The sequence below is a fragment of the Panicum virgatum genome, chromosome 9N (assembly GCF_016808335.1).
Source record: "Panicum virgatum strain AP13 chromosome 9N, P.virgatum_v5, whole genome shotgun sequence".
NCBI lineage: Eukaryota > Viridiplantae > Streptophyta > Magnoliopsida > Poales > Poaceae > Panicum > Panicum virgatum.
This window is the reverse complement of record NC_053153.1, coordinates 54,011,084-54,038,616: the sequence shown is the minus strand read 5'-3', so window position 1 is coordinate 54,038,616 and position 27,533 is coordinate 54,011,084. Positions and strand designations below refer to the sequence as shown.

The 27,533-nt window shown below is 49.1% G+C and overlaps 3 protein-coding genes, 2 long non-coding RNA genes and 1 other non-coding gene across 7 annotated transcripts; 4 read left to right on the top strand and 2 right to left on the bottom strand.

Annotated features, from left to right (window-relative positions):
* The first annotated feature begins 417 nt into the window (after positions 1 to 417).
* LOC120691870 (probable xyloglucan galactosyltransferase GT19) lies at positions 418 to 2,360 on the top strand. Its single transcript, XM_039975069.1, has one exon. It carries the CDS (start codon positions 494 to 496, stop codon positions 1,856 to 1,858), a length of 1,365 nt encoding a protein of 454 aa, XP_039831003.1. The 5' UTR covers positions 418 to 493; the 3' UTR covers positions 1,859 to 2,360.
* A 1,803-nt stretch (positions 2,361 to 4,163) lies between these two features.
* TRNAG-GCC lies at positions 4,164 to 4,234 on the top strand. The gene has a single exon. It is a non-coding gene; the product is annotated as a tRNA-Gly (tRNA).
* Positions 4,235 to 4,393: 159 nt separating this feature from the next.
* On the bottom strand, positions 4,394 to 6,892 carry LOC120691871 (flavin-containing monooxygenase FMO GS-OX-like 5). Of its 2 annotated transcripts, none has more exons than XM_039975070.1 (7): positions 6,180 to 6,892; positions 5,880 to 5,950; positions 5,648 to 5,800; positions 5,463 to 5,545; positions 5,212 to 5,347; positions 4,925 to 5,098; positions 4,394 to 4,752 (listed from the first exon to the last, which is right to left on the bottom strand). In XM_039975070.1, the coding sequence occupies exons 1-7, from the start codon at positions 6,703 to 6,705 to the stop codon at positions 4,573 to 4,575; spliced, it is 1,323 nt and encodes a 440-aa protein (XP_039831004.1). In that variant the 5' UTR covers positions 6,706 to 6,892; the 3' UTR covers positions 4,394 to 4,572. The 2 variants fall into 2 exon arrangements, with proteins under 2 accessions (XP_039831004.1, XP_039831005.1); XM_039975071.1 differs by having other exon boundaries at positions 5,212 to 5,311; positions 6,180 to 6,849.
* A 1,488-nt stretch (positions 6,893 to 8,380) lies between these two features.
* Positions 8,381 to 9,335, top strand: LOC120691176. The gene is made up of 2 exons (XR_005682128.1): positions 8,381 to 8,560; positions 8,650 to 9,335. It is a non-coding gene; the product is annotated as an uncharacterized LOC120691176 (long non-coding RNA).
* Positions 9,336 to 16,509: 7,174 nt separating this feature from the next.
* On the bottom strand, positions 16,510 to 18,267 carry LOC120687777. The gene is made up of 4 exons (XR_005680833.1): positions 17,602 to 18,267; positions 16,992 to 17,099; positions 16,783 to 16,842; positions 16,510 to 16,601 (listed from the first exon to the last, which is right to left on the bottom strand). It is a non-coding gene; the product is annotated as an uncharacterized LOC120687777 (long non-coding RNA).
* Positions 18,268 to 20,870: 2,603 nt separating this feature from the next.
* LOC120690168 lies at positions 20,871 to 24,700 on the top strand. Its single transcript, XM_039972716.1, has 5 exons — positions 20,871 to 21,272; positions 21,382 to 21,523; positions 21,743 to 21,832; positions 21,909 to 22,236; positions 23,142 to 24,700. Exons 2-5 carry the CDS (start codon positions 21,491 to 21,493, stop codon positions 24,287 to 24,289), a joined length of 1,599 nt encoding a protein of 532 aa, XP_039828650.1. The 5' UTR covers positions 20,871 to 21,272; positions 21,382 to 21,490; the 3' UTR covers positions 24,290 to 24,700.
* Positions 24,701 to 27,533: the final 2,833 nt, after the last annotated feature.

Here is a 27,533-nt window from a genome sequence, read left to right as displayed (position 1 = left end):
GACCAAAGCTCAAAGGTAATAAAAGTCATATATGTTGGTTACAAGATCCTCAGTACGTATGAAATTATGAGTTCGACTTCTCATGGAATCGAATTTTTCAAAATTTAATGGCGTTGTGCTTCCAGTGATAGGTGATGTTCTCGTCGACAACGAGGCGCCTGGGGTGACATCGTCAATTTCGAAAATTTGCTGGCTCACTCTTCGAAAAAGCTCATATAGATAGGATTTGCGTACGTGTGTTTATAAAGGATGAGTGTACGTGCGTTGTGAATATCTAAATTGTACTTTTAATCGAAAAAAATGTGCCATCTCGGGGCGGAGCGGTGCCAAACGAGCCCTTAATACAACGTCATGACAGGTAGCAACTCCCTAAATAACGGCTTTTTACAAGCACGGTGAAATCGGCACCACCCCCATCCACATCCACAAACCCCGTTGTTTCGGTTACACGACCACCTCCTCGACTCTCTCCCTCGGTCGGCCACTCCCCAAAATGGCCAATCCCCTCTCGCTGTTCCTCCTCTTCCTCCTCAACGTCGCCGCCGCCGCCCGCGCCGGCACCGACGGGCCGGACCCCTGCGCGGGCCGACGGATCCACATCCGCCGCGTGCCCCCTCGCTTCAACGCCGACCTCCTCCGCCACTGCGGCGCCGACGCCTTCCCGCTCTCCGACGCGTCCGCGGCGGCCACCTCGGCCCCGCCCTGCGAGTCGCTCGCCAACCACGGCCTCGGTCCGCGCACGCACCCGCGCAGCCGCTCCTGGTACCGCACCGACGCGCGGCTCCTGGAGCCCTTCTTCCACCGCCGCGTCCTGGAGCGGGGCTGCATCGCCGACGACCCGGCCCACGCCGACGCCGTGTTCGTGCCCTACTACGCGGCGCTCGATGCTCTGCCGTACGTGCTCGACCCGGAGCTCCTCGACGCCTCGGCCCAGCACGGCGTGGAGCTGGCCGAGTTCCTCGCGCGGGACCAGCCGTGGATCCTGGCGCGCCGACGGGGCCACGACCATTTCCTGGTGGTGTCGGGATCCGCGTGGGACTACGCGCAGCCGCCGGACGCGGAGCCGAGGATGTGGGGCACGACGTCGCTGCTGCGGCTGCCGGAGCTGGCCAACTTCACGTTCCTGACGCTGGAGTCCCGCATATGGCCGTGGCAGGAGCACGCCATCCCGCACCTCACGTCGTTCCACCCGGCGTCGCTCCCGCACCTACGCGCCTGGCTCGCCCGCGCGCGCCGGTCCGGCCGCGGCACGCTGATGCTCTTCGCGGGCGGCGTCTCGCGCCCATCCCGGCCCAACATCCGGGGCTCCATCCTCGCCGAGTGCGCTAACCGCACCGACGCGTGCGCCGTCGTCGACTGCTCCGGCGGCAAATGCTCGCACGACCCCGGCCGGTACATGCGCGCCATGCTCAAGGCCAAGTTCTGCCTGGAACCGCCGGGGGACACGCCGACGCGGCGTTCCACGTTCGACGCCATCCTCGCCGGCTGCGTGCCCGTGTTCTTCGAGGACCTCGCGGCGCGGAGCCAGTACGGGTGGCACCTGCCCCCCGCGCAGTACGACGAGTTCTCGGTGCACATACCCAAGGAGACCGTGGTGTTCGGCGGCGTCAGCATCGCTGAGACGCTCGAGGCCGTGCCGGAGGGCGAGGTGCGGAGGATGCGGAAGCGCGTGCTGGAGATGGCGCCGAGGGTGGTGTACCGGCGGCATGGCAGCACGGACGAATTGAAGGGGGTCGTGAAGGACGCTGTCGACCTCGCCGTGGATGGTGTCCTGCGGAGGATTCGGAGGCGGACGCGCGCGCAGGAGGGGCTGCCCGATAGGATTTACGCGATGGAGGACGACAGCATCGAGATGTAGGATCAGGGATTCAGGGTAACCGGGAACATCAGCTGTGCGATTGTACAAGAGAGATTCCAATAGAGATTTATTTCGTGTCCCAAATGTGTCCTTGCTGTTGGAGCATCGAGAAGATGATGGATTGGACAAGAGAGATTCCAGTAGAGATTTATTTCGTGTCCCAAATGTGTCCTTGCTACTCCAGGAGGTCATGTGCAACGAGTAAACGAAGCAATGTGTTGGGAAACAAGCACAAGAATTGAGAAATATGGCTAGTGCTGATGAAGTGGGAGATGAGTTCAGAATTTGGACAAAGTCATAGCTATTCGGATCTTTCAATTCATTACATAGGCTCTGCATTTTATCTGAATTTTACCTGATAAAGAAGTTAACAAAAATGTGGAGCTTATAGTGTTGAAGATGATAGGGATTGTTGCTAAGTGATGGACAGATTCAACTTTGTGATTGTATGCTGCTGTTGCATTGGTACCAGATTCTATCAAGTGCTTGTTACCTTCCCTAACATGGATTCACTGATCTTATTTCCTTGCACAGGTTGCTGCTTGTTTAATCTTAAAATGGGTTCTCATGATGGTGAGGATGATGAGTTGCCACACTCCCCTCTGGTGCCACCAAATGCGGTGCCGATTAAAGCTGATGATGTTTTGGGATTGATCTGATTGTCATGTTCGATATGAATAGGTGAAGTTGAAGTATGAGGATGATCTACCCGTTGATGGGAAAGTGCTAGGCAGAAAGGTGATTGATAAACTGCAGCAGACATATCACTCTGAGCTTTCTAACAAGGACTTTGTATATGATGGAGAAAAGAACCTGTTTACAGTTGGTGCTCTTCCATAAGTAAACAATGAGTTCACTGTAGTTTTGGAGGACCCGTCTACTGAAAGGTTAGTTTGATTCCTTGATCTGCTTTCTTGCTGTTTTTTCCTACAGAATTGTAATTTGTATTGCCATATATTTTTGGAATTGTTTGCGGTTATAGGAGTGCTGCCAATGGGAGCCCTGAAGGGAATGACAGTCCTGGAGATGTTGACAGGAAGAGAGTGAGGAGATCATACCAGCCAAAGAATTACCAGGGTGAGAAGCTGATAGCTAAGGGAGAAAGGAAGTGCCAGGGCCAACAAAAAAAATCTTTCTTACTGCTAAGGGAGATTCTTTCGTTGGCCCTTGCACTTTCTTTCTTCCTCTCTCCCATCCAATGAGCTAAGTGGACTGCACAGTTCTGGGCGCCCTTTCCTTTTAGCCACTACAGATTTTACAGCCATTGTTAGATTTTAATGACCACCTTAAAGATGAATCTGTGTTGGAAAAAACACTTACATTTCTTGGCCGTGTTTGGTTGAGGGTGTAAAAAATTTCGCGGAATCTTTTTGGCCCTTTGACCACTAATTTAGAGTAGTAAACGAAGTCTAATTACAAAACCACCTCCACAACCCCCCGTGTAAATCGCGAGACGAATCTAAAGAGGCCTTTGACCGCGTGATTAGAGGATGATTACTATAGCATCACTGTAGCAAATCATGTATTAATTACTGTCATTAGATTCGTCTCGAAAAGTTACACCCATTTCTAAAAAGGTTTCGCAAATAAACTTCGTTTAGTACTCCATGCATGCATTCGTCTTTTTGTGTAAAAATTTTCGCGGAAAGAACCAAACACGGCCCTTATTGGTAAGCCCATCTGTACTAATCTGTGTTGTCACCTTAATAATGATTGACAAACAGAACACAGACTGTACCAGATGCTTGTCATCTTCGGTTGCTCCAGGTCATTTCCGTGCTGTGCAAGTGCAGCAAGTGATTCATTCATGATTCAAATTTCTGAGGGTGGAAGAGTGTGTGTACATTTGCTGTTGGAGTATGGCGACGTGGTCGATGTAATTGCAGCTTTGTCTTGAATAGATGAGTGCCATTTTCAACAGGCAAGATTATGTTCGTGAGTGTACCACCGCCCTTGTATAACAACTAACAATTCATACCTTACTCTCCCAGTTAGGGGCAATGAAATGGAACCATGCGGCACCAGGAAAAATATATTGCCTATACAGCATGAGAAAATGAAAATGATTCTACAAGTATTTCCTTCACAAAGATTGCCTTTTGTGCTGAATAAGCAGAGATGAGAGTGAAATGACTTTGATGTAGTGCCCAAGTTCTTCGTAGGGTGAAGTTCGTCTTTTTAATTGCAGTTTTGATTTATGATTAAATAAAGCAATTTTCACAGAAGCTGGCATATTGCCTTTGTGCTGGATGAATGTCGTTCTGTCATCGAACTTAATTGCTTTAATAAAGTTAATTTCGCAGAAGCACCAGTGGTCTAGTGGTAGAATAGTACCCTGCCACGGTACAGACCCGGGTTCGATTCCCGGCTGGTGCATCTTTTTTTTTTTTTGCTCTTCTTAGTTAATGAAAACAGTAATATCACCAGCGAAATCTCACTCCCCGCATATGCCCGCTCCACAATCTCACTCCCCGCATATGCCCGCTCCACAATCTCACTCCCCGCATATGCCCGCTCCACACTTCACTTGCAAAATTGTTTGCTCTGTAATTCTTAAGGCAGTCTCATATATTCATCGAATGATCAATGGAATGCTAATCCCAGATGTATGGCCAAGCCACACCAGGTAACTATTTACACAATCATCCTTATTGTAGTGCAGATCAGTCTCAGGCACATTTATTGAATAGGGGATGATAATAACGAAAAGGATTCTACAAGTATTTCTTGAAATCTTCATTTGCTTCGGCCACTAGATGGTCATCGTCCCACTCATCGCGATAACTCTCAGGACGAACTGCCTTGTTAATCCCATTAAAAGTGTACATCTGCTTCCTCCATTCTTCAATTGGTGGATGGCTGCATTGCTCAGCAAGCCAATCATCATACTCAAACTGCATACAAAGCAAAGATATCAAGGAAATTTCAAATGTATCAACATATGAATATCAATTTGACACAGTACAGAAGCCATGTCACAAAGTTTTTTTTTCCTATGCAGGAGAACTGCTCATCAATCCTTCCATCACCACCAGATTTTATTATTGACAGACGTCTCTAGGATACCTGGTAGTTTGCAAAGTTATGAGTGTATCTCTTAGGCCATCCACGTGCTTCTAGTTTCGAGTAGAAAGCTTTCACATCTTCCATCATGTCTTCTTTGGACGGAAGCACGATCCGCCCCGATAGAACTCTAGCAACCCACTTACTTTGGAGTTCAAACAGTGGAAAAGGAATAACCTGGATGGAACAGAGGTCGAAGGTTTTATATCTTAGGATCACTAGGCAAGTTGCAACTTACAAGTGCATCTGAAGTTCTGAACTGACAAGCAGAAGTTCGCAGCAAAACTGACCTTCCATGGCAATCCAATGAAGGACAGTTGAGGAGCCACTTCCGGTGGGAAAACATGCTTGTATAGTGGATCGATGCGGTTGTCATCTACAGTGATAGTGCTGTCATCTCCAACGAATGGAAAGTCATACAAGTAGCTAGCAAACATTGAAATAGAGGAAACACATGATCAGCTTCAGGCAAAGTAGCACAAGATGACTTGCTTTTGTAAGATAAGAAACGATATTGCAGGGACACTGCAAGTCTCTATACCCAGTGCAGTGCATGATGACATCGGCTTTGATTGAGCTGCCATCCTGGAACACCACACTACCATCCTCCTCTGCACGGTCGATCTGCAGTTTGAGCATTAGTTTTAACAATACTAAAGTGGCAGCTCCTCAATAGATAAAAGCTACCGCATCTTGCTCGACTCACCAGGAGAAAAGGCTGTTTACCATGGAATGAAGCCACAGATTATTGTAGCCAGGCTGCTTCTCACAGGTGCGAACTGGTGCTGACCTATCGGCAATATGGACCTCTTTTGCAGTGTTTGCAACGTCTCTTGAAATGTCAACTGCGCTTGCTGAAGCCCCGATTATGATCACTACCTGTCATTGCAACAGATAGTCTTTGTTAACCATGGAAATACCTGCCGGGAGCATAGATCAACAAGACGAAAGCACGCACTTGATCAAGGAATGGCTCGGGCACACGGTAATTGTGGCTATGCATCTGCTTCCCTGGCCAAGCGTCTACACCTGCCAAAGTTTGATAGTGTAAAAATTGATTACTGAAGGCAATAACCATCTGGAAATTTGCAATGGCTGTTACAATTTGTTACAGATTTCTAGCACCCTCATGGATGATCCAGACATTACAATTACATGCACGACGCCGTGAGGATTGTAGGTTATGCTTATGCAGTTTATTCCAGAACCTGGTATCTTAATAGTTCAAGATTGCAAGTTGTGAAGCGCCGAAATTAACCTGGAATGACGGCGATGCGCGGCTCCGTGTAGTGCCCGTTGCAAACCACGACGGCGTCGTACACCTCCTCATCGCCGCTTCCCTTGTCCCCAAGCTTCCTAGACGTCACCGCCCATCCCCCGCGGTCCTCCCTCCGCACCCTGAGCACCTCCGTCTCGAACCGGACGAGCCGGAGCAGATCGAACCGCCGCGCGAACGCCTCCAGGTACCGGAGCACCTCCTCGTGCCCGGGGAACCTGCGGTCGTCGGCGGAGCCGGGCGCCTCCGCGGCGAAGGGGAAGTCGAGGAAGCCCATGGTCTCGCGGGGCAGGTTGGTGCGGAGCGAGGCGTAGAGGCTGGAGTGCGTCGCGGCGGCGCCGAGCGGGTCGGAGGGCGTGGCGGGGGGCGCGTAGAGCCAGGTGCCCCCCACGGCGGCGGCGCGCTCGAAGACGACGGGCGCGTGGCCCTCGCGGCGGAGCTCGCGGGCGGCGGCTAGCCCCGCCGCGCCCGCGCCGATGACGGCGAGGCGGAGGGAAGCTGACGGCATGGGAGGCGGGTGGCGGGCGGTGGCTGGACTGGACGGTGGGAGAGTTCGAACGGTTTGGATCCTCTTGTTTTTTTTCTCCTCTTTGGTGGAGGTGCTGCGTTTGGTTACGCCATGGACCCTGGGTGGTGGTGGTGGACTGGTGGGTGGTGGCCGCCGCCGCCGGTGCTCTCATCTCATCTCGCTCGTCGTCACGCGCGCGGTCTCTCTCTCTCTCCACTCTTTTCTCTCGTCCTCTCATCGGCGTTCGCCGGCGGCGGCCGACGCAAGCAGTCTCCAAGCAATCAGGCCCACTCTCCTTTCGTGCTCTACTTTTACACATTGGGCCGTGAGGTTGCATGGGCTAGGAGCATAGGAGAAAAACACTTTGTATACTGGTCCGAAGTCCAGAATAGGTAAACGCCATTTTGACTTAAAAAAAAAACTAGACGCCATTATATCTAAAAAAGAACAAAAATGAAATATTTGTATACCATTTGCTTTTTCTTCAATATGCAAAGAAAACAGGCTCGAATCCTAGGTCTCTCTCGCACACACAAAAAGCTCCTGCTTGTGGCTATTTCACATTTGCATGTGATGCACGCTCATCTTGGGGGTGAATGGGCCTTTTCTTGGAGCCCGAGAAAACTTCATTAGTTTGTTAAGATTTCAAATCATCCACAGGGTCCTTGAGGGGATTACACCTAGACAGTTATTAGTAGCAAGGTGGTGGGAATGGCTCAATTTTCAAGCGGTTATTAGTAACCCGCGTATTTGATTAGACGGGATAATCAACGAGCTGCAAGCATCTCTAACAGATTACTCATATCCCATATCTAAAACATATTCTCTCTTCATTACCAATAATTACTTTTGTGTTTTAGGTAATAGTTGACTACTAAAATGCAATCATCAAGAATAATGTAGAGGAAAACCCCCTACATTTAGGGGAGAGGGAGGTACATTTTGGTGATTAACAAAAACTTATAGTAATGGGGATTGGATTGATAATCTGCTAGAGCACCTTTATCACCAAACATTATTTTTTTAGTATTTGGGAGAGGGATGAGTAATCTACTGGAGATACTCTAAGATGCATGCAACATGATTTATGCTCCTTCCATCTCAAAATAAATTTTCATTTAGCTTTCAAAATTTATTTTGCGGAGAGTGTTCTTTTAGATTGTAGTAAGTCCATCTAGTCAAAGCAATATCAAATACCATGAAAGAATCGTATAAATATGGGCATTGAAAGTTTTCAAAATTAAAGAAAAATAATGTGTAGCTAATCAAATGTTTAAATAGATATTACTTTTCTAGTTATGATGCATTTGTATTTATTGAGAATCTAGGGAACTAAATAAATAATTTAATTTTTAATTACAACTGCTATAATAAATTATGGTAATATTGTCATTTTCCGCTAATAATAATGTGTCTAAATTTTTTTCAAACGAACATGTATTTTGGGAAAGAGGGAGTACGCTGGTAGCAAATTCCTTTCCACTGCGTCTACGCGTAGATTCAGTGCGCTCCCATTTATACCTATGTATGTACACCACCTCGTATCCGCAGACCGGCTGGTGCTGCCGTACAGTAGGCGCTGAGCACCAGAGGACGGGACCTATACGGCCGCTACAGCGTGCGGAAAGCACAGGATGGGTGTTGTGCGCGGCGCCTCCTGCGCCGCGCAACTAGCCCTGCCTGGCCCCACGTGGAACGGGCTCCCAACGCGCGGAGGCGAAACCCGCGGCGCCGGAGGAAGGGAGCGGAGAGCACGCGCTGATGACTGTTGCGCTGTCTCGTTGGATCGCGCGGGTCCCGCCCCGACCCGAGTGTCCTGACTCGTGACGTCGTCCCTCCCACCGTCGGAATACAGGTATCGTCATCGCTCTTTTATCATTTTGCAATGTATTTTTCATTTTTTTTTCTGAACGTTTTGCTAGGCGTGTTTGACTTGGAATACAGGTACCGTATCTTGGAGATAGATTCCCACGCCTCACCCACACCCGTCGGCAGCTATGGCGATGATGCCGGTTCCGTCGTCATCTCCGGTGCTACCTTTTGGTGGATTTTGTTTCCTCTCCTCTTCCCTGGATGTGGTGACAGCGTTCGTGTTGGCGGAGCATCCGCGCGAAGACCCAAGGATGAGGTCAGTGGTCTTCCTATTTGCGTTGGGGAAGGTTCCTCTGTGCTCCCCCGTGGGCTTCTTCTTCCGGGTCGGCGACCTTGTTGCCGGTGCCGGATCTTCTGCTGGGCCATGGCTTCCACCTGGAAGTTGCTTCACCTCTGGTAGTCTGTGGCGGGATCTACTGGAGGGTTGGATTTCTTCTGCTTTGTTTGCAAGATCGCCGATTCGCGTTCAGCATTTTAGATCCATCTTGGCGGGAGCTCCGGGGTGGTGGATTTTGCGGCTTCATCAAGGTTTGAGGTCTTCTGATTGAGCAGTCGAAGTTCTTGGTGTTCGGGATGTTCAACCGGGCGGGACGGTGCAAACGAGGAAGAAGAACAGTAGTCTTAGGGCCTGCTGTGTAATTTCTCCTTTCTGCAAGGGTCTGGTTGTAAAAGGGGGGGGACGTACTGTGCTCCTGTTTAATATATCTTCCCTTTTCGCAAAAAAAAAGTAGTACCCATAGCAAAAAAAAATTGAGAAAGGTACTCGTCTCTTGATGCAAACCAGTGCTTTCAAATCCTCCACGACGTGATTAATTAGGCCGCCATGACCGGATTGTTTCGTTTGCTGTCACTCCATCTGTATTTCCGGTATCCTAAAAAAAACATGATCTGCGGGGGGTAAGACTGCCCCCACGGCATTGTTTGAGAGGTAGAATGACCTTCTCACAGCAGGTCAAGAAAACCCCCGAACCCCTGCCCCCACCCGTACACGGGAGCCCGTCGCCTTGTGAGTTAGGCCGGACTCCACAGTGCTTTGGACATGAGGCAGGCGAGGGGGTTTTTTTAACCTCAACCTGAAATTCGCTCCCACGGGGAGTCGAACCCAGGACCTGAGGAGCGCCGCTGGGTTACTCTAACCAACTCAGCTAGATGCCCTTTGGCATTTCCGGTATCCTCATTCCTCAACCTTTTCAGTTTTCACAAGCCTAGTCGTCAAGATTGAGATCCAAGAGCTTTGTAGGAGTCGTCAAGATTCAAACTACTAAGTAAAACGCATGTATACTACTTGTAAAAATTGCTAATGTCACTTTCGTTTGGCGTGCATGCACAATCAAGAAAACCTGAGTCAACATATTTCCTTGCTGCTTCAATCGTATCCCTTTTTCCATACGCCTTTCTTAGCTGTCAGTGCTACAACACTTGACATACCTTTCTTCAGAGTTGGAAAGAACGCACTACCAAGGCCTTGTTTAGCTGCGTAAACTTTAGGGTGTAAAGTACTGTAGCATTTTCGTTTGTACTAGAAACTCCACGCAGTCTTGCTGCGCGAGACCTGATTTGTACCATTTATTTGTATTATTTAAAACTTTATTTGATAAATAGAAGAAGAATGTAATTAGGTTGATATATTTTTTTAAATGTTGCTATGTATGTGAGACGATTAGGTCAATTTGTTCTCTCCTTTTTTTTGGTTTTGGTCACAGGTTATTGCTGCACTATCTGTTAGTAGGTTGAACAACCCGTGTAGTGAAACAACTGTATAGAATTAGCATGTAATGATGTATTTTTATTTTATCCTCATTTTTAAATATGTGTCACAGGCTAAGCACGTTTTTGGCCATCGGGGTCACACGGGGAATGTATTGTCATCAAGATTCTTTATTCTATACCAAGTGTCATAGGCTGTGAGATCCACGTGTCAGTTTTTTTTACCCCTCTCCCAACTGATGCCTTCCTCCCTCCCTGATATTTTCTCTCTCTCCTCACACCTTCTCTTAGCTCCCTCCCGGCATTCCTCACTCACTTGGGCCCTCCCGGCGGCGGAGCCGAGGACGGCTGGCGGCGTGCGAGGCCGGCGGTGAGACTCATGCGCAAGATTGGGCCTAAAGTGCATAATGCGCGCTATCACGGACGTTCCTAAAGTCTTTGTATCTCGTGTTGTTTTTTCACCTTTCTACAAATCGTTGGCATCCGAAGGCACACTTGGTTATATTTCGAGATTTATTAATGTGTCAAACCTTCAAATATTTGTTCCATGGCCCAATAATCCACTTACTTGATACATACGATGGATGTAATATTCTTTTATCTAGTTGATCATAACTTATTTGTTAATTGGCCATCGATCTGAATAATGAAATTTGTAAATTTAGTAGATTGAGATTGTAGAGAAGAAGAATTTACTTATTTTATTACACCAAAATATAATAGTCCTTGCAGTTATATTACAATGAAAGATATAATATTATGCTAAAGAGTTCTAGCATTTGTTGAGATGACAGCTCTCAGCTTCATAGTGTAAGATAGAAATCTGAGACATACATATTGTTATTACAGCGAAACAAAAGAGTTCCGTAAGATCACAGAAGGAATGGAGATCATTTGTCATAGTTTGTTTGAGGCTTAGCAATCCCTGAGGATAGGGATGAAAGCGGTCGGGATCGGTCGGAAAAATACCCTAACCATTTTCATTTTCAAATTTTTATTCGGAAACGAAAACGGGAACGGGAAAGCTCGGTCGGGAAAACGAAATTGGTTATGCGGGATATCAGAAACGGTACAATCCGATCGGAAGCATGTCGATAACGGTCGGGAACCGGTGCTCAAAAGCGGGAATGAGGAATCATGTAACCCCTCCGAATATTCAACTCGACACAACGGTCACAACTATTCATAATATATGGACAAATAGAATATCATAATATATATAGAAAATGAAAAGAAAAGGAAAAAGTAAGCCAAACCATTCCATTCCTCCAGTTAGAATTTATGGGCACATGCAACAAGCACAGACCAACAATCATTTCAATGCAAATATAAATTCTGCATGTACTCTGTAACTAAATAATATCGGTGGTATGTTTATAGCAGTATAATAGTCGTGCATATACCCTGAACCATAACACGAGCTCCAACAATTTGGCCCATACCTACCGTAGCTAGCAGGCCATGGCCGCTGGCCCACGTGCATGCAGGAGCGGGGCAGCCAGGCAGCAGGCAGCAGCACAGCACGACGATTTAGTCCCACCTTGGCCACAGAGCATTGCAGCATGCGCTTGTGAACTAATAAATTAGACCGAGGGCTAGCCAAGTTGCTGAACAATTGAGTAAACGGGAAAGAAACGGGAAGAATTCGGGAATTCCCGTGTAAAAAACGGGAACCGAAAATTTGTTCAGGAAAAAGCTTCCACAGATTTCGTTTCCGAATTTACCGGATTTTCCCGAATTTTCCTGTAAAAATGATATTTGATCGGTATATATGGTATATGGTGTCAGTCAGTACGGGATTTTCCATTTCCTACTTTCATCCCTACCTGAGGAACTATTGTTTCCCAGTATAACCATAGCTCATAAAATGGCATGAAAGACCAACTCTGAAGTTCAAACCAATAGGTACTCCATGCATACAGGCAATCAATCAAAACTAATACCTGATCTGATGCATATTGCAAGTGATGGAATCAGCAGCTTAAGACAACAAGACGAAGCAATGTCAAATGTAACAGATGTTCCTTTTCATTTCTGAGGAAACCATAGACCTGTTTCAAGTTTCCTCTAGATGGCTGTGCATTTACTGCTGTCAGTACCCAGGACTGGGGTATCCCCTCTTGCTGTGTCTAGGCAAGAGTCTTGTAGTTATCCTTAACTACATCCAGCAGCCGAACCCCTGCGGTCCGGAGCCCTGCTCACCTGACAGCGGTCCCGGACCCGTCCCCTGGTTGGGAAAGGTCCGGGAGCGCCACGTGTTCCGGGAAAAGCTGACGCTCAGCCCGAACGGCCGGAAGCTCCGGACCTCCCGAAGGGGTCCGGACCCCCAGGGAATCCCGGACCCCCATGGGGTCCGGGACCCCCTGTATAGTAACCGGACCCCTCTCCAAGGGAAGGACTCGACACCCCGCCTCGGGGTGGTCCGGGGCCGCCACGTGTCAGCAGGCCCAGACACGTAAATAAGGCCGCTTGGTCTCCATATTAAGGCCCACCTACCACTGCATTCATTGCGACAGGAGGACGTCCGCATTGATGTAGCAGAAGCCGAGGCGATTCTTTGACCAGTGGGCACTATTGATCGCGTATTACCAAGGTAGTGGAGCTGCTGGCGCCGTCCACGCCGCGCCTGCCAGTCTGGCATAACAGATGGATACGACGGCTCGGCTTCACCCATTATGACGCCTACGTAATAGCCTCCACAGGTCACGCCGCAAGTTACGTTCCCCCAACGGGCACCTTGCTGACACGACAAGAGAAGACCTCCCTTCGTCAGAGGGTTTGCAGGGCATGGAAGCATATCAGAGGAAAGATTCGCAACCACTGTAGCTGTTTAATTACTCTGCGCAGTACGCTGCACAGAGTCGCGTTGGGCCCACTTGTCGGGGCATCAACACCCTATGTATCCGCACCCCTTGGTCTATAAAAGGGGGGCGTCCGCTAGAAGAAGGCCAGGCTGGGTAAAAGCTAAGACCCGGCGGAGGATAGGTTCATCCCCAACCAAGAACAATACTACACTCAGTGGATGTAGGGTATTACGCTCCGGCAGCCCGAACCACTCTAGATCGTGTGTTCTTGCGTGCCTGCTTCAGGGTTAGATTAGCCTTACTGCCTAGTACTTCCCCGAGTCTCCCTCACAGGGAATAGGCGGGTGCGTTCCGCCACCCGGCTGTGGGTACCCTAGAAATCCCACGACATTTGGCGCCGTCCGTGGGGGGTCAGGCGCAGGCTGGATCTCCGGGCTTCAGGGGCTGTGTTCTTCCTCTGCAACGGCGAACGAGAAGATGAAGGAAGGCAGGGCGTCACCCATGCCATATGCCAAGGCACTGGGGCGCCAACGCCCGCAGTACGGCGGTGCACGGTAGCGGCGTTTGTTGTGCGTCGCCACTGCAACACCTCAGAGCCGGCGCAGCAACGCACAGCGGAGGCGCCGCTGGGCGCTGCCGCCCCTACGTCGGCTCAAGGTTTTCTCTCAAGCAACGGCCAAGCTTCCTCTCCGGCGGCATGACGTCGGCTCAAGGCTTTCTCTCAACATGGAGCCTGGAGCCGACGGCCATCCCGGAGGAAGTTGGCCGTGTCGTCCTGTCGCCGCCAGCACCGCCCGAGGAGCTTGGTGCTGCTGCAGACAGGGCCCCGCCGCCAGGCGCGGGGGCCCCTGGCGCTAGCACCAAGGACAAGCCGGCGAACGACCGCACCTCTCCGCGCTTCGCACCGGTCCTTCTGCTGCGCAAGGGCGCCTGACTTCCATCGGCAGACGACGGCGGCGGCAGGGGGCCTCTTCCATTCAAAGCCAAAGAATTTGTCTCATGCTACCTAAGCATATGACAGCTCTTAGGCAAGGAGTGGCCCCCCGGGCCCCCGAGGTGATGCTAGATGATGCAGTTCAGGCACATCTAGGGCGCCTTCGCCTCCGACGACTATGAAGAATTCAGGAGTGGCCGTACCACTTCCAGCCGGAGAAGAACACGCTGTATAGCATGCAGCCGTAGGTTACTCCTAAGAAAAGATTAAGAGAGTTACTCCTTTGTAAAAACGTGGCGCCTACGTGTGTGTCCAGAGCGGTCAAGGTCCGACCTTGTAAACCCGACCTCTGGCCCTATCACGCAACAGGCAAAAAGTGGTCCGGAGCGGTGGAGGTCCGACCTCGTAATCCCGACCTCTGATGTATACCGTGATAACCACAATAATAAAGGAGATTTATTTTCTTAGTCATATCTCGGCGCCACCCTGATTACATTCATTCGTTCTGATTGGCTATTTCTTGGTTAACCATCTTTTCCCCCAAAACAGAGTCTTTTCTTTTGCTGTTAGCAATCCAAGTTAAGTTGCCGGCTTGAACTCAGGTGAGGACGCCCCTCCTAGCTGGAAGGCAGTCCGGACCCCTAAGGACCTGCTCTGGAGAAGTGGTACTCGTATCCTGGGGTAGAGGAGCTCCGCGCAGCTTAGCCTGGTAATGTACCCTAAGTTTACGTACTTCGCTACCTTCTTACAAGTACTCTAGTAACCGAGACTGCTGTCTCTAGAGGTCCCGGGCTCCCTTCTAGTATAAGGCTTGGTTTCCTGCACCTTACTGTGAGGTCCGGTGAAATATTCCTTTGGTTCGTCAGCAATAGCTCAAGTCCACTCCGGTGGCCCGCTCCGGCGGAGACCGCTCGCCACGGTCGACTCAAGTCCACTCCGGTGGCCCGCTCCGGCGGAGACCGCTCGCCACGGTCGACTCAAGTCCACTCCGGTGGCCCGCTCCGGCGGAGACCGCTCGCTACGGTCGCCAAGAGCCAGGTCCAGGAAGTGGTGTTTGCTCCCTGAGCGGTCCGAGGTTTGTGTAGCCACTTAGCTTGGTTCCGCACCCTAAGCCTACACCTTCATCGCCCTGTGGAGAGCGCTCTAGAGCCTGAACCTGGCAACCGGTGTACCGGCCTCAGGGGTCCGGAGCACCCGCTCTTTGCATGAGCACACCGACGCAATCAAGTTTGCGTAGAAACACATCTCGTTAGTGGCCCCACCCGCGGGTTCGTGCCTCTCCCGAGGTGGGCCTGGGGGCCACTGTCGGTACCCCAGGACTGGGGTACCCCCTCTTGCTGTGTCTAGGCAAGAGTCTTGTAGTTATCCTTAACTACATCCAGCAGCCGAACCCCTGCGGTCCGGAGCCCTGCTCACCTGACAGCGGTCCCGGACCCGTCCCCTGGTTGGGAAAGGTCCGGGAGCGCCACGTGTTCCGGGAAAAGCTGACGCTCAGCCCGAACGGCCGGAAGCTCCGGACCTCCCGAAGGGGTCCGGACCCCCAGGGAATCCCGGACCCCCATGGGGTCCGGGACCCCCTGTATAGTAACCAGACCCCTCTCCAAGGGAAAGACTCGACACCCCGCCTCGGGGTGGTCCGGGGCCGCCACGTGTCAGCAGGCTCAGACACGTAAATAAGGCCGCTTGGTCTCCATTCACCTACCACTGCATTCATTGCGACAGGAGGACGTCCGCATTGATGTAGCAGAAGCCGAGGCGATTCTTTGACCAGGGGGCACTATTGATCGCGTATTACCAAGGTAGTGGAGCTGCTGGCGCCGCCCACGCCGCGCCTGCCAGTCTGCCATAACAGATGGATACGACGGCTCGGCTTCACCCATTATGACGCCTACATAATAGCCTCCACAGGTCACGCCGCAAGTTACGTTCCCCCAACGGGCTCCTTGCTGACACGACAAGAGAAGACCTCCCTTCGTCAGAGGGTGTGCACAGGTCACGCCGCAAGTTACGTTCCCCCAACGGGCTCCTTGCTGACACGACAAGAGAAGACCTCCCTTCGTCAGAGGGTGTGCAGGGCATGGAAGCATATCGGAGGAAAGATTCGCAACCACTGTAGCTGTTTAATTACTCTGCGCAGTACGCTGCACAGAGTCGCGTTGGGCCCACTTGTCGGGGCATCAGCACCCTATGTATCCGCACCCCTTGGTCTATAAAAGGGGGGCGTCCGCTAGAAGAAGGCCAGGCTGGGTAAAAGCTAAGACCCGGCGGAGGATAGGTTCATCCCCAACCAAGAACAATACTACACCCAGTGGATGTAGGGTATTACGCTCCGGCGGCCCAAACCACTCTAGATCGTGTGTTCTTGCGTGCCTGCTTCAGGGTTAGATTAGCCTTACTGCCTAGTACTTCCCCGAGTCTCCCTCACAGGGAATAGGACGGTGCGTTCCGCCACCCGGCTGTGGGTACTCTAGAAATCCCACGACAACTGCAAATTTGCAAATGAATATATACCAGCCTCTTCCTCATCTCCAATCTTGTGATGTCTCTTTTCATGAAAGAATGGACACAGTCAAAGCATCCTTGCAAGAAACAATTAATTCATGATGTAATCATGCATGACATACTAAATTGCATACGCAGGAATTAAATTTTTTTTGCATGAATGCAAATTATTGAGAGACTAAAATCTCTGTTGTACCATTTTTGCAAGAGAAGCAAAATCATATCTGCTGCAATCTTTGTAATCAAGGTTAGACTTACCCTTATCATCGAACAACAATGTCACTATTGCCAAGGAAACACAAATAATTATATCTTATCCTGAAGGGAACGAAAACAACAAATTAGAGCTCAATTAATTGAACAAACAAATGCAAGAAAGCATATGGCATTCTGATCCGTAGTGCAAGAAAGACAGAGGAGACAACCCTTTTGGGGGGGGGGGGTGGGGGGGGACTCTGTTAACTTACCATTTTGACAGCATACAAGTTTTTTTTCCAGCAAGAAAATTCCTCTTAGCAAAGTCAATTGCCTTCGAAAGATTTTTCATTGACTGAAAATCGGTCATCCTTTGAGCCCTATCATCATTACCAGCATGAAGTAAACAAATATTAGAAATTCTTATATAAAGGAAAAACACATATATAATTTATAGAATGGTGTGATTACAACAATAGATAGCTCAAGGCAAGAATTTTCTGATGAATTAGAAGGTAACTTTGAGGTGATGTCACAATTCAGTATGCAGTCCACAGTCCACACCAACTAAGGCATCTTCAACTAAACAAAAGTGCATAACGCAATAACTATCATAAATAGTGTGAGGAATAAAATATGAAGGATTCTAAGTGCAACTAAACAAAAGTACCTAGCTTAGTTTTTTTCTTGGAAAATGTACTTAGTTTAGTTTGCCACATAAATAGCTGAAATACAGAATGATTCTAAGTAAATGAATGCCACACAATTACATAGAATTGCAAATAATAATGTGATCCTTTATAATAGCAGCATGGTACAAGACAAATATTTGACAACAAAAATGCCATAGAAAACTTGCAAGAGTCCAATTAATCATTATACCTTGGAGAGTACATGATACCGCAAGGTTCGATGTTCCAATCTAGAAGAGAAGAGGACCATTATTGGGACATTGTGCGTCTGTTGTACTGGTACAGGGATCCGAGTTCATAGGCCACATCTTCAACTTTGCCAAAGAAATTCTCCTTTGCCAACAGAGCTCCAAACATCATGTCATCACCGGAGCATTCTGTCGAGCACCTTGCAGGCAGCAATTATGGCTTGATGTGAGCTGCAGTTAGAATCAGAAAATGGACAAATCTTAGGCAAGGCTGTGAAGTTGGGGATCAAGGGGGCATGGAGCAGCCCCGTCACTCCCATGGGCCAGGTATGGCCGCTGCTCCCTGGTGCTTCGTCCAGAAGCATGGCACAACCATGATGGAGGGAAGGAGATGACCGAGTGTTGGAAAAGGTCTTAATAATATGCAAGGCAGCGGTGCGCAGGCTCGCGCATGCAGTTGGGGGCGGCGGAGCGCCGGTCCTCGTGCACAGGCAGCAACGACTGCGGCACCGCACAGGTCCGCAGGCAGCAGCGATTCCCCATCTCCTCTCTGATCGCGCGAGGCGGTCCCTGCTTAGTTCGTAGCAGGTACCCTTTGGTAGGCAGCACTGAACTCCGGCGGCGGCACGGCGGAGCGGGCAGCACAGGCATCCAGCGTGCTAGCTACCTGCATGGTGGCCTGCAGGCTGCGAGGCTGTCGGCATGCCCGGTTGCAGTGGCGACGCGGAGGCCACGGCGGCGCCCGACAAAAATAACGGCTCACCACGCGGCCATCACCACAGCCAGCGGGGCTCGGGTTGAACTGCCTCAAACGAAGTCTACAGCGCCGCCCGCCGTCACGTTTGGCCCCGCCGCTGCCGCGCGCGGCGGCCGGCCTGCGCGGGCGAGGACTGCGCGCAGCGCCGTGCTGTCGTGCGCCCCTCCCCTGGCTCGGTCCCTCTGGCGGGGGGCGAGGCCTCTGCCGACCAGGGGCGCGGCGGCGGCCTCGAGCGGGGGCGCGGTGCAGCGGCGGCAGCCATGAGCACGGATGCGTGCGGCAAGCGCGGCGGATCCGCCGGCGGCCGAGATGGCACACGCCGGCAGCTCGATTCGGGTTGTGGGGCGTGCGGCGGCGGCCGGTCAGCGGGGCGCGCGGCGGCGCTCGCCGCGGTTGAGAGCTGCGCGCAATGCTGTGCGGGCCTGCGCTCCTCTGCTCCCGCCGTCCCTCCTCTCTCTCCAGTGAGCTCGGGCCGGGGGTGGGCGAGGCCTCGCGGCGCGCGGCCGGCGGCGCGCGGCGGCTGGCTCGTGGGGCGCGCGGCGGTGGCCGGTGGGATGTGTGTGGACTGCGGGTTGATTTCAGAAAATTTTAGGGTCTTGTTTGAAAAAAAATTTGAGGAGAAGAGTGGCCGGCGAGTTGTATTTCGAGGAAGTTCAAGAACTTTTACGTAAAATGACCGGAAAACACAAGATCCAGGCCGTCCGCGCGCTCGATCGGATGGCCGGGAGCGGCCGGCGACGTGGCGCGCTCCCAGGCCAGGGAATTGGCTAGGAATCGTAAGGTAAAGATTTGGTAATTATTATTCGATCATGAGTTAATTAGGTTTAAAAAATTCGTCTCGCAAATTACAGACAAATTATGTAATTAGTTATTTTATTTAGTTACATTTAATACTTCATGCATGTGTTTAAAGATTCGATATGATAGGGAATTTTATAAAATTTTGGAATTTTAAAGTCACCTAAACAAAGGCCAAAATAACATCACATGTGGCGTGGATTCTGGTCCGGTCCTGGAGAGAAATTTAATTGTGGGGCCCGCGGCACATTTTGGAATGAATGGTCCGGCTGAGCTGTGTTAGTACTAGTACTACTACTCCAGATGGGAGCCAATTAAACAACGGTGACCTGCTAATAAGCAAGTTGAGAGATACTAAATTAATACTCGCTCCATTCTCTATTAATAGTACTATTTCACCTTGACACAATAATCAAGTAAAATCAATCTTGCTTATCATCTAATTAATGTAACACAAGGCTTTTTACTAGTCCCCCATTGTCTTTGCTAGAAACTCCTCGTTACTTGTGCTATTTATTATCATGATCCTTATCAATAACCACCGTGTTCGGCAGGCTGGAGCTGGAGGCTGGAGCTGGAGTAGTGTGAGAGAAAAACACTGTTAACTGGCTGGTGGCTGGAGTCTGGAGTTGGAGGGATGGGAGAGGGATTCACTGTAGCGTTGGAGGGCTGTCTACCAGCCGAACGCAGTGAACAAATAGAACTATCATTTGTGAAAATTTAAATTTTAGAAATAGAACTATCAAAATAGAATGGAGGGAGTACATACTAAACGGATCATCTAGGCGTCGACAACAGCGACGAACCGAGAAGATTAGGATATAATAGTGCCATGGAAATTGTGGAAGTTTGTACTAGCTTGGATAGTTGGATTGCCGACTATACAAGCTGCCTGTCTGAGTGGACTAGGTCGGCCAAGATAGAAAACTTGGAATTCAGGCTTTGTTTCATTGTTTGGAGCGTGGAAAGTCCCTCCATGGATCATAAAATTTGTGAAGCAAGAGGGGGCTGAGGAGAGAAAACACGAGGGGCATTTTGGGCACGCATCCTGCCTGCCCCCATACACTTGTTCAGTCAGTCAGGTTGGTCCCAGTCCCCCATGACAGCCTTTTCCCTGTCGTGCGCCACTTGATTATTTCTGCGCCCTTTTCTTTCGCATATACGTACCACGTATTTGTTGCTGTGGCCAGTGGATCAAACCATCACCCGTCACTATCCTAAATCAGTAACCGTCGGGGACGTGAATCCAAATAAATGAAGCAAATAATATCTCGGCGACTACTTTCCCCGGAACACTCCAAGATGCTTTTGGATGCACGCAGATTAGGCTCGGATTTACTGTGGAACCGATTTGTGTCAGTTTATAAGCAAGATCTTTTGGTTTTGTTCGCGCACGCATATTAGGCCCCGTTCTCTTCCCAAAAAATTTTCTATAGTACCCATCATATCAAATTTTCGAACACATACATAGAATATTAAATATAGTTGAAAAAATAACTAATTATACAGTCTAACTGATTATCACGAGATAAGTCTTTTAAGCCTAATTAATTTATAATTAGATATTATTTGTCAGGTAACAACAAAATATCCTACAGCAATTTTTCACCTACTTTTCGCGAACTAGACAGGGCCTTGATACAATCCCTAACCAACCGACCGCTCTTTTGTCCTCCAAACTTGTGATTTCTCGGCCACACAGTGGCGGGGTTGCCACATCTCCATCCCCAACCCCCCACCTCTCTCCTTCCATGCATCTGCAGCGGTCACAGGTAAAGGAGAGCCCTGGAAAGATTAGATTAGCGGGGAGGTATCAATCCCTATCGCCATCTCCCGTTGCCCATGCACCAGTAAACCAAGCATAGAATAGAAGGTGAAAGGGGAGAAACAGGGGAGAGAAAAGAATAGGAAGACATGAGCGCCGGCTGACACACCGCACCCGGGCAGCCGCCTGCACCAGCGCCAGCACCAGCATCAGCCGCGACCGAGATTGAAAAGAATTCAGGAGATCCGAGGCCGAGTCCGAGGAGGAGGGGGGCGCACAAAAAAAGAATATAGGAAGCTGCAGGCTGTTGACGGCTGGGAAAATCGTTTCCTTTTTCCTGGTTATTTTCCGCTGTAAGTCTCTCTTTCTTTTCTTGTATGGTCTCCTTCTTGGTCGCAGTCGTGTACGAGTATGTACGTTATTAACAGATTGGTTGGTTCGATCTGAACTCAATTGGCTCAGGCCTCGATCGAGCTTCTTGCCGGGAAGGATAGCGGCTTTAGTGGATTTGGATCTCAACTGCCGTCCGCCGTCGCCGGAGCCCGCCGTGGCAGAGGGGACCCGGCGGCCAATGCTTCGTCAAGAACAGCCCTTCCCTGACCAGGTCGAATCCCGTTCGTTGCTCTACTTTTGGTAATTAAGCAAGGTTGTTATTCCTCAGGGGGGAACAAAAAAAAAAGGGATAAATTTGGTTAGCTGTACAGTTAAAGTTGGTTTCTCAATTATGTTTAAGCTATGTAAGGTTTAATGGTATTCGGGTAATTGGACGGTGAGGTTTGTTTGCATTGAGATGAACGTGATGTGATGTGATATCTTTCTACAGATGAAGGGCCTCCATAAGTTTTATGGACACTTCTGGAAGCAACCCAACAGTGCCCAGAGTAGCCTGCATCCCACTCATGAGCATATGCTGGTGAGAGGAATACTTAGATTTTTCTCCCCCATTAGTCCAAACTTATCTTGCTAAACAAAGGATTTTGATGCCCCAGATGAATTTGGGTTCGAGGGCCAATAAAAAACAAGAAGCTTTCGCCAATTCCAATAAGCGCAAATCGTCGCCCGATATTGTGGAACAGAATTCAGATGCTAGGATTTCGATTCGAAGAAAGTGTGATCCTTATCATGCTGTGATTGACTTGGAGAAACCAATGACTTCTGGTGATGCTGGGGAGATTGTTGGTTGCTCTGGTTTCAGCAACCTTGCGAACCAAAATGGCAGGTCTCGGGATCGTTCATGCTGTATTTCACCAGAGAATAGCTCACTTGCAGAGTCCGCTCAGTTATGCAGAGATTGGAATTCATCACGTGCAAACCCTGGTGAGTCTCCACTTCAACCTTGCATATGGCGCTAACATGTTTCAGAACTGCTTGGATGCAGACATGTTACTGTTATATTGTATGACATATTTTATGGCAATATCTATTAATTTCGTGCATATGGATGTATCAGTTGAACCACTGATGGAAATAATGTAGCGTTCAGTTATTGCATGCTTGACAAAGAGCATGCTATTGCTGCGTTGCTTGTTCATTGTCAACATACAGTTGCATAAATAGCTAAAAGTTGATTGTCTTTGCTAACTACCGGCAAAAATTGAGTGTTGAATAGAATGGAACCAATGTCATGTGACTAGTTAGATGATTTTTTTTGAAAGAATATGCAGGAGTTCTGCCGTTTAGATGATTAGATAGTTTACAATTTTTTCGAAAAAGAAAAACATCTATGTTACAAGAATGTGCTCTCTATCAATTCTATCCATGTTTGTATTCAAACAGTTGCGGCATCGTTTTAGGGAAGTTGTATTCCAAGCCAGCTCTTCTGGCTATTTCAATGAAAAGTTTCTAAAAGTCTAGGACAGGTCATGAACTGGAATGACATATTTGTTACTCTAATATACTTCTTGATCTATATATGTACAAAGTACTAACTACATTTTATAAACTTGTATTGTTATAGTTAAGGTGAGAGTTCCAATTAAGTTTCTGCAAATCAGAATATTCTCGTTGTAGTCTCATCAATTATTTGGACCTTTAGTTGATAATTGTACATGTCATGAATTTGACATGAGCACAAGTTCATAAACACAATGAGATTCTTGGAACATTTTTCTTGTTTTATTCTCGTTACTGTATTCTCTTATGCTATGCTTTGTTCATTGCAAGTATAAAAAAAAGAGCTACTCATAGAGCTGCGCAACTATTTTAACCTTGTGCATTTTCAGGTTCAGTTGGATCTAGTGACACTCCAGATTGCCAGTCCCCTATCAAACCAAATAATACTGAATCAAGGCATTCACTGATTGACCTGAATGTTCCCCAAGAAGAAAGCCTTCTTGTGTCGTCTTCTTTGTTTCATTCTTCCCCGACATATCCTGGAAATTTTTCAAAAAGTCCTAGAGAAGTTTCCGAAGCAGAATGTGGCTCTGGTATTGGATCAATGAGAGGATCTTCCATCAGTGTGATCACATCCAACCCAGTTGCAGATAGTTCAAGGGATATGGTAGCCGAATCCCCAATCCAACAGGAGGGCCTTTTTGACCTAAATGTGTCACTTGAAAATATTGACATGCCATTAGAAATAATCAGCAATTACAGAGATAAGGTTGTAAATAATGATGTAAGTAAAGGAATAGCACCCGATCATTCTTTATCCAGGAAAAATAACCTGCAAGCAGAAACTTCCAGCAAATATCTGGTTCATGGAAATGATCATATGTTGGCAAGCAAGGATGACAATAACGTGCATCTCCCAACCTCAACAAACAATGGTATCAGTAAGGTTCAGTCGCCAGAATCTGGAACCATTAACCGGGAACTTTTGGTCACTGAATCTCTAGTTGATAATAATGCTACAAGAGGATTTATATCCGACAACCAAGCATCAAATCTTCAGGAAGTTAGCATCCTTCAAGCTAAGGCCCATGATGATGACACTACAGCTTCTATTGCAGCTAGAACTCTTGTGTCCATGTTTCAGCATTCTGCACGCATTGCAGATTGCCCTGGAAGCAGCAGTAAGACATCAGCTCAGAATGGAAACAATGAGCCTCAGCCTTCATTGGACTCTTTTGAGAAAATTGTGTTGAGTTTAGAGGAGATCAAAGATGATGGCCAATCCATCAATGTGACACCACCCAACAGGGAAGGACCAGCATGTGGGATCAAACTCAAGAGAGGAAGAGGGATGAGAAATTTTCAGAGGGAGATAATGCCTGGGCTTGTTTCTCTAGCGAGGCAAGAAATATGCGAGGACTTGGAAGCTATAGGTTATGAGCCAAAGAAGACCCGGTCTCGGAAAACCCGCAAGGGTCAAGGTTCATCTTCAACTCGATCAAGGCCACTCAAGCGTGGCTCCGCTGCCAGGAACTGACCAAGAGCATCTGCATTCCAGGACAGGGTTCTTACAAGGCAGGCAATTCCGCTCTTGTGAGCTGATCCTAACCATGTCTATATCCATGTGTACTGGGACCCCGTTTGTTACTGGTCATTTAGCTGTTAGCCTGGGATGTTCTTTACTTCCCTTTGTTTCCTTACTCCTAATTCCTAACCTTTGAAGTGATCAGGATGTTTATTGGAGCTTCTTTTTGGGCTATATATTTGCGTTTAGCAATGAAGGCGTAGTGATTTAGTGATACTGTTACAGTGGCCAGTCTCTAAATTCTAGCCCCTAGGTCAGAGTCGATGAAGGCAAAATGGTTGTATCCTGATGGTAGCCGAGCATTTTATCTTGAGTGACAGTGAAAAACAGTGCTTTCCTATGTCAAATATTTCTGTGTGCCTACGGACTCCTTGGTTTACTGTTTTACCCTTCCCTGTGAATGAAGAAAACGCTGTCTGTTAGTACAACTTGAACCTACAACCATTGGGGCCGTCCGGTCTAATGGTCCCGGTCGATTCGTTGTCCTTTGCAAAGCATTAAGCCAATAACAATGGCCATGCGCAAATTTTCACCAGAATCTAGCGCCTTGATTCCTTGTCCAGGTCGCCTGATGTTGAGAGTTGAGACGTCGCCATTGATCAGCAAGGGGCCATGTGGAAGTACAGGCAGGATCATAATGCCCGGTGTCACAACCCACGAGACATCGATCAGATCGACGGAGAGCTCGGCTCCACTGGACGGAGTACCAAGCGCATCTGTTCTACTTGATTTGCGCAGAGTAAAATTTATGGCGCGTCAGTTAACGCCATGAACTCAAATCCAGTCACAGTAGTCATGACGAGGTAGGGCAGGCAGGCATGATCCAAGCTGCTGGAAACGCTCAACTGCTCAAGTATGAGAGCAGGTATTACGGAGCCACGTTAGCCGGCGAAATGGAGATCCACATCAGCTCGATCCGACGTGGGAGAGAGAGAAATCAAGAGAGAGAATGAAGTCGGCGATTCACTCTATGCCAGTTGAAGCGGGCGATTTGCACTGTGCGCCTGCCAACGACCTCTCCCGTTGCTCCACGTTGCCGGCAGACTCTGCAGAGGATTGAATGGTACGTGGGATCCACCACCACCGCACCTTGCGTGAGCTGATCTGGCGTTTGAGACGCCGACGAGCGGGCGTAACCATAAGCCCTGCTCTGAGTCGATTCCTCCCTTTCGTGAGCGTTCTGCTGGTCGGCGCATAACTGCATGAGGTTGTTGGGTGCCCTACTTGCAACTGGGAGACATCGGGGGACTGTGGGCGAAGACCACCGATCTCGCCGCGCATCATGAGTTCATGACCCGAGCCACGCAACGCAGCAGCTGTAGTGGACGACTACTCCACAATCCAGGTTCCAGGCGACGCCCGTACTAATCTGCTCCACGATCCTCGCGCCGGCCATCATCTGCTCCACCCCCACTGCAATGAAAAGGGAAGGACACGGTCGGTGGCAAAGCCCAGCCGCATCATTGGGCGCTGGATTTACTGCCGTCGCCGCCGGAGGGACACGACACACATCGCTGTCCGCGATCACTCAGAGAGGAGAGAGCTCAGCTCGTGCTGCCGCCGGTCAAGGGAGCTTGACAGGACCAACACGAATTTATCATTCAGATTTCAGAGATGCGGCGCAGTGGCGTACTGACTGCAGGTACTCCGTACACGGTTACCCGGTGGTGATCATCACTGCGGCCGCCCGGCCGGGACCTGCGCCGGAATAACTGGCCCGGGCCCGGGGCCCAGAGAGGGAGGGAGCCGGAGCCCCGGCCGGCCCTGCCCTGGGTGCTCGCTCTGGGCTCTGTTTGGTTGCATGTAGCACAAATAGTACAAAAATTTTGACTAATAATTAGGGGTACTAAATAAAGACAATTTACAAAAATAACTTCACAACCGTGCGCTACTTCGCGAGACGAACCTAATGAGGCCTTTGACCGCACGATTAGAGAAAGGTTACTGTAGCATCACTGTAGCCAATCATCGATTAATTACTGTCATTAGATTCATCGTAAAAAATTACACTCATCCGTGAAAAAGGTTTTGCAAATAAACTTCGTTTAGTACTCCATGCATGTGAGATTCTTTTCTCGGAAATTGTGTGTACTACTCGTGTTAGACCGTCCACAGTGGAGAGAGCAAATGAAGGTGCAAATATACTGTTTGACACTGTAGACGTACTGTAGACAGTAAATATGTGAGGGGCCGTGGGAAAGGAGGAGGAGCAAATTTGCTCTTGCCGTTGTGAATAGCCTTATGCAACCAAACAGAGCCCTGGGCCGTGTTTGGTTAAAATGCATGTATTTACTGTAGCATTTTTGACCAAAATTTTAGAGCAGCAAACGAAGTCTAATTATAAAACCACCTCCACAACCCCCGTGTAAATCGCGAGACGAATCTAATGAGGCCTTTGACCGCGCGATTAGAGGATGGTTACTGTAGCATCACGGTAACAAATCATCAATTAATTACCGCCATTAGATTCGTCTCGAAAAGTTACACCCATCCCTGAAAAGGTTTTGCAAATAGACTTCATTTAGTACTCCATGCATACGAGATTCTCTTCTCGAAAAACGTGTGCGAAAATTTTACTCAGTAACCAAACACGGCCCTGGATGCGTCTGCAAGACTGCAACTCTGCATCAGTCAATTGTTTGGTTCATCAGTGTCGCTGTTTGACCCCACGAGGGCGCACAGCGAACCAGTCAGGAGCCGGGACCTGGAGTACGTCTCCTTCTCCTGGACTGGAGGGAGGTCAAGTCTACAGAGTACAGTGGTTACTGGTTAGTTAGCACTGACGGTTGCTTATTATTCAGTTGATTAAGAGCGGTTGGTGTCACCTGGAAGCATGATGAGAGCAGGCCAGTCGAGAGGACGCAGGCGCTGCGGTGTGCGTCGCATGTTGCGGTGTTCCCGGCCGGGGTGGCCGGCTCAGGACAAGCAGATCGCCGGAGTAAATGAGTGGCGTCGCTCAGTTGTTTTGCTCGGATAGATAAGTAAATGGCCATGTTTAGGCTGACCACAGCGGAGGGAGCAAGAGTAAATTTGCTCCCTTCTCGTTTCCCACGCCCTCTCTGTCTACAGTGCCAAACAGTGCATCTACAGTGTCAAATAGTATATTTGCTCCTTCGTTTGCTCCTTCCACTGTGGACGGTCTTAGTTCTTAAAAGATTTTCTACATTATCAATCCCATCGAATCTTCCGATACATG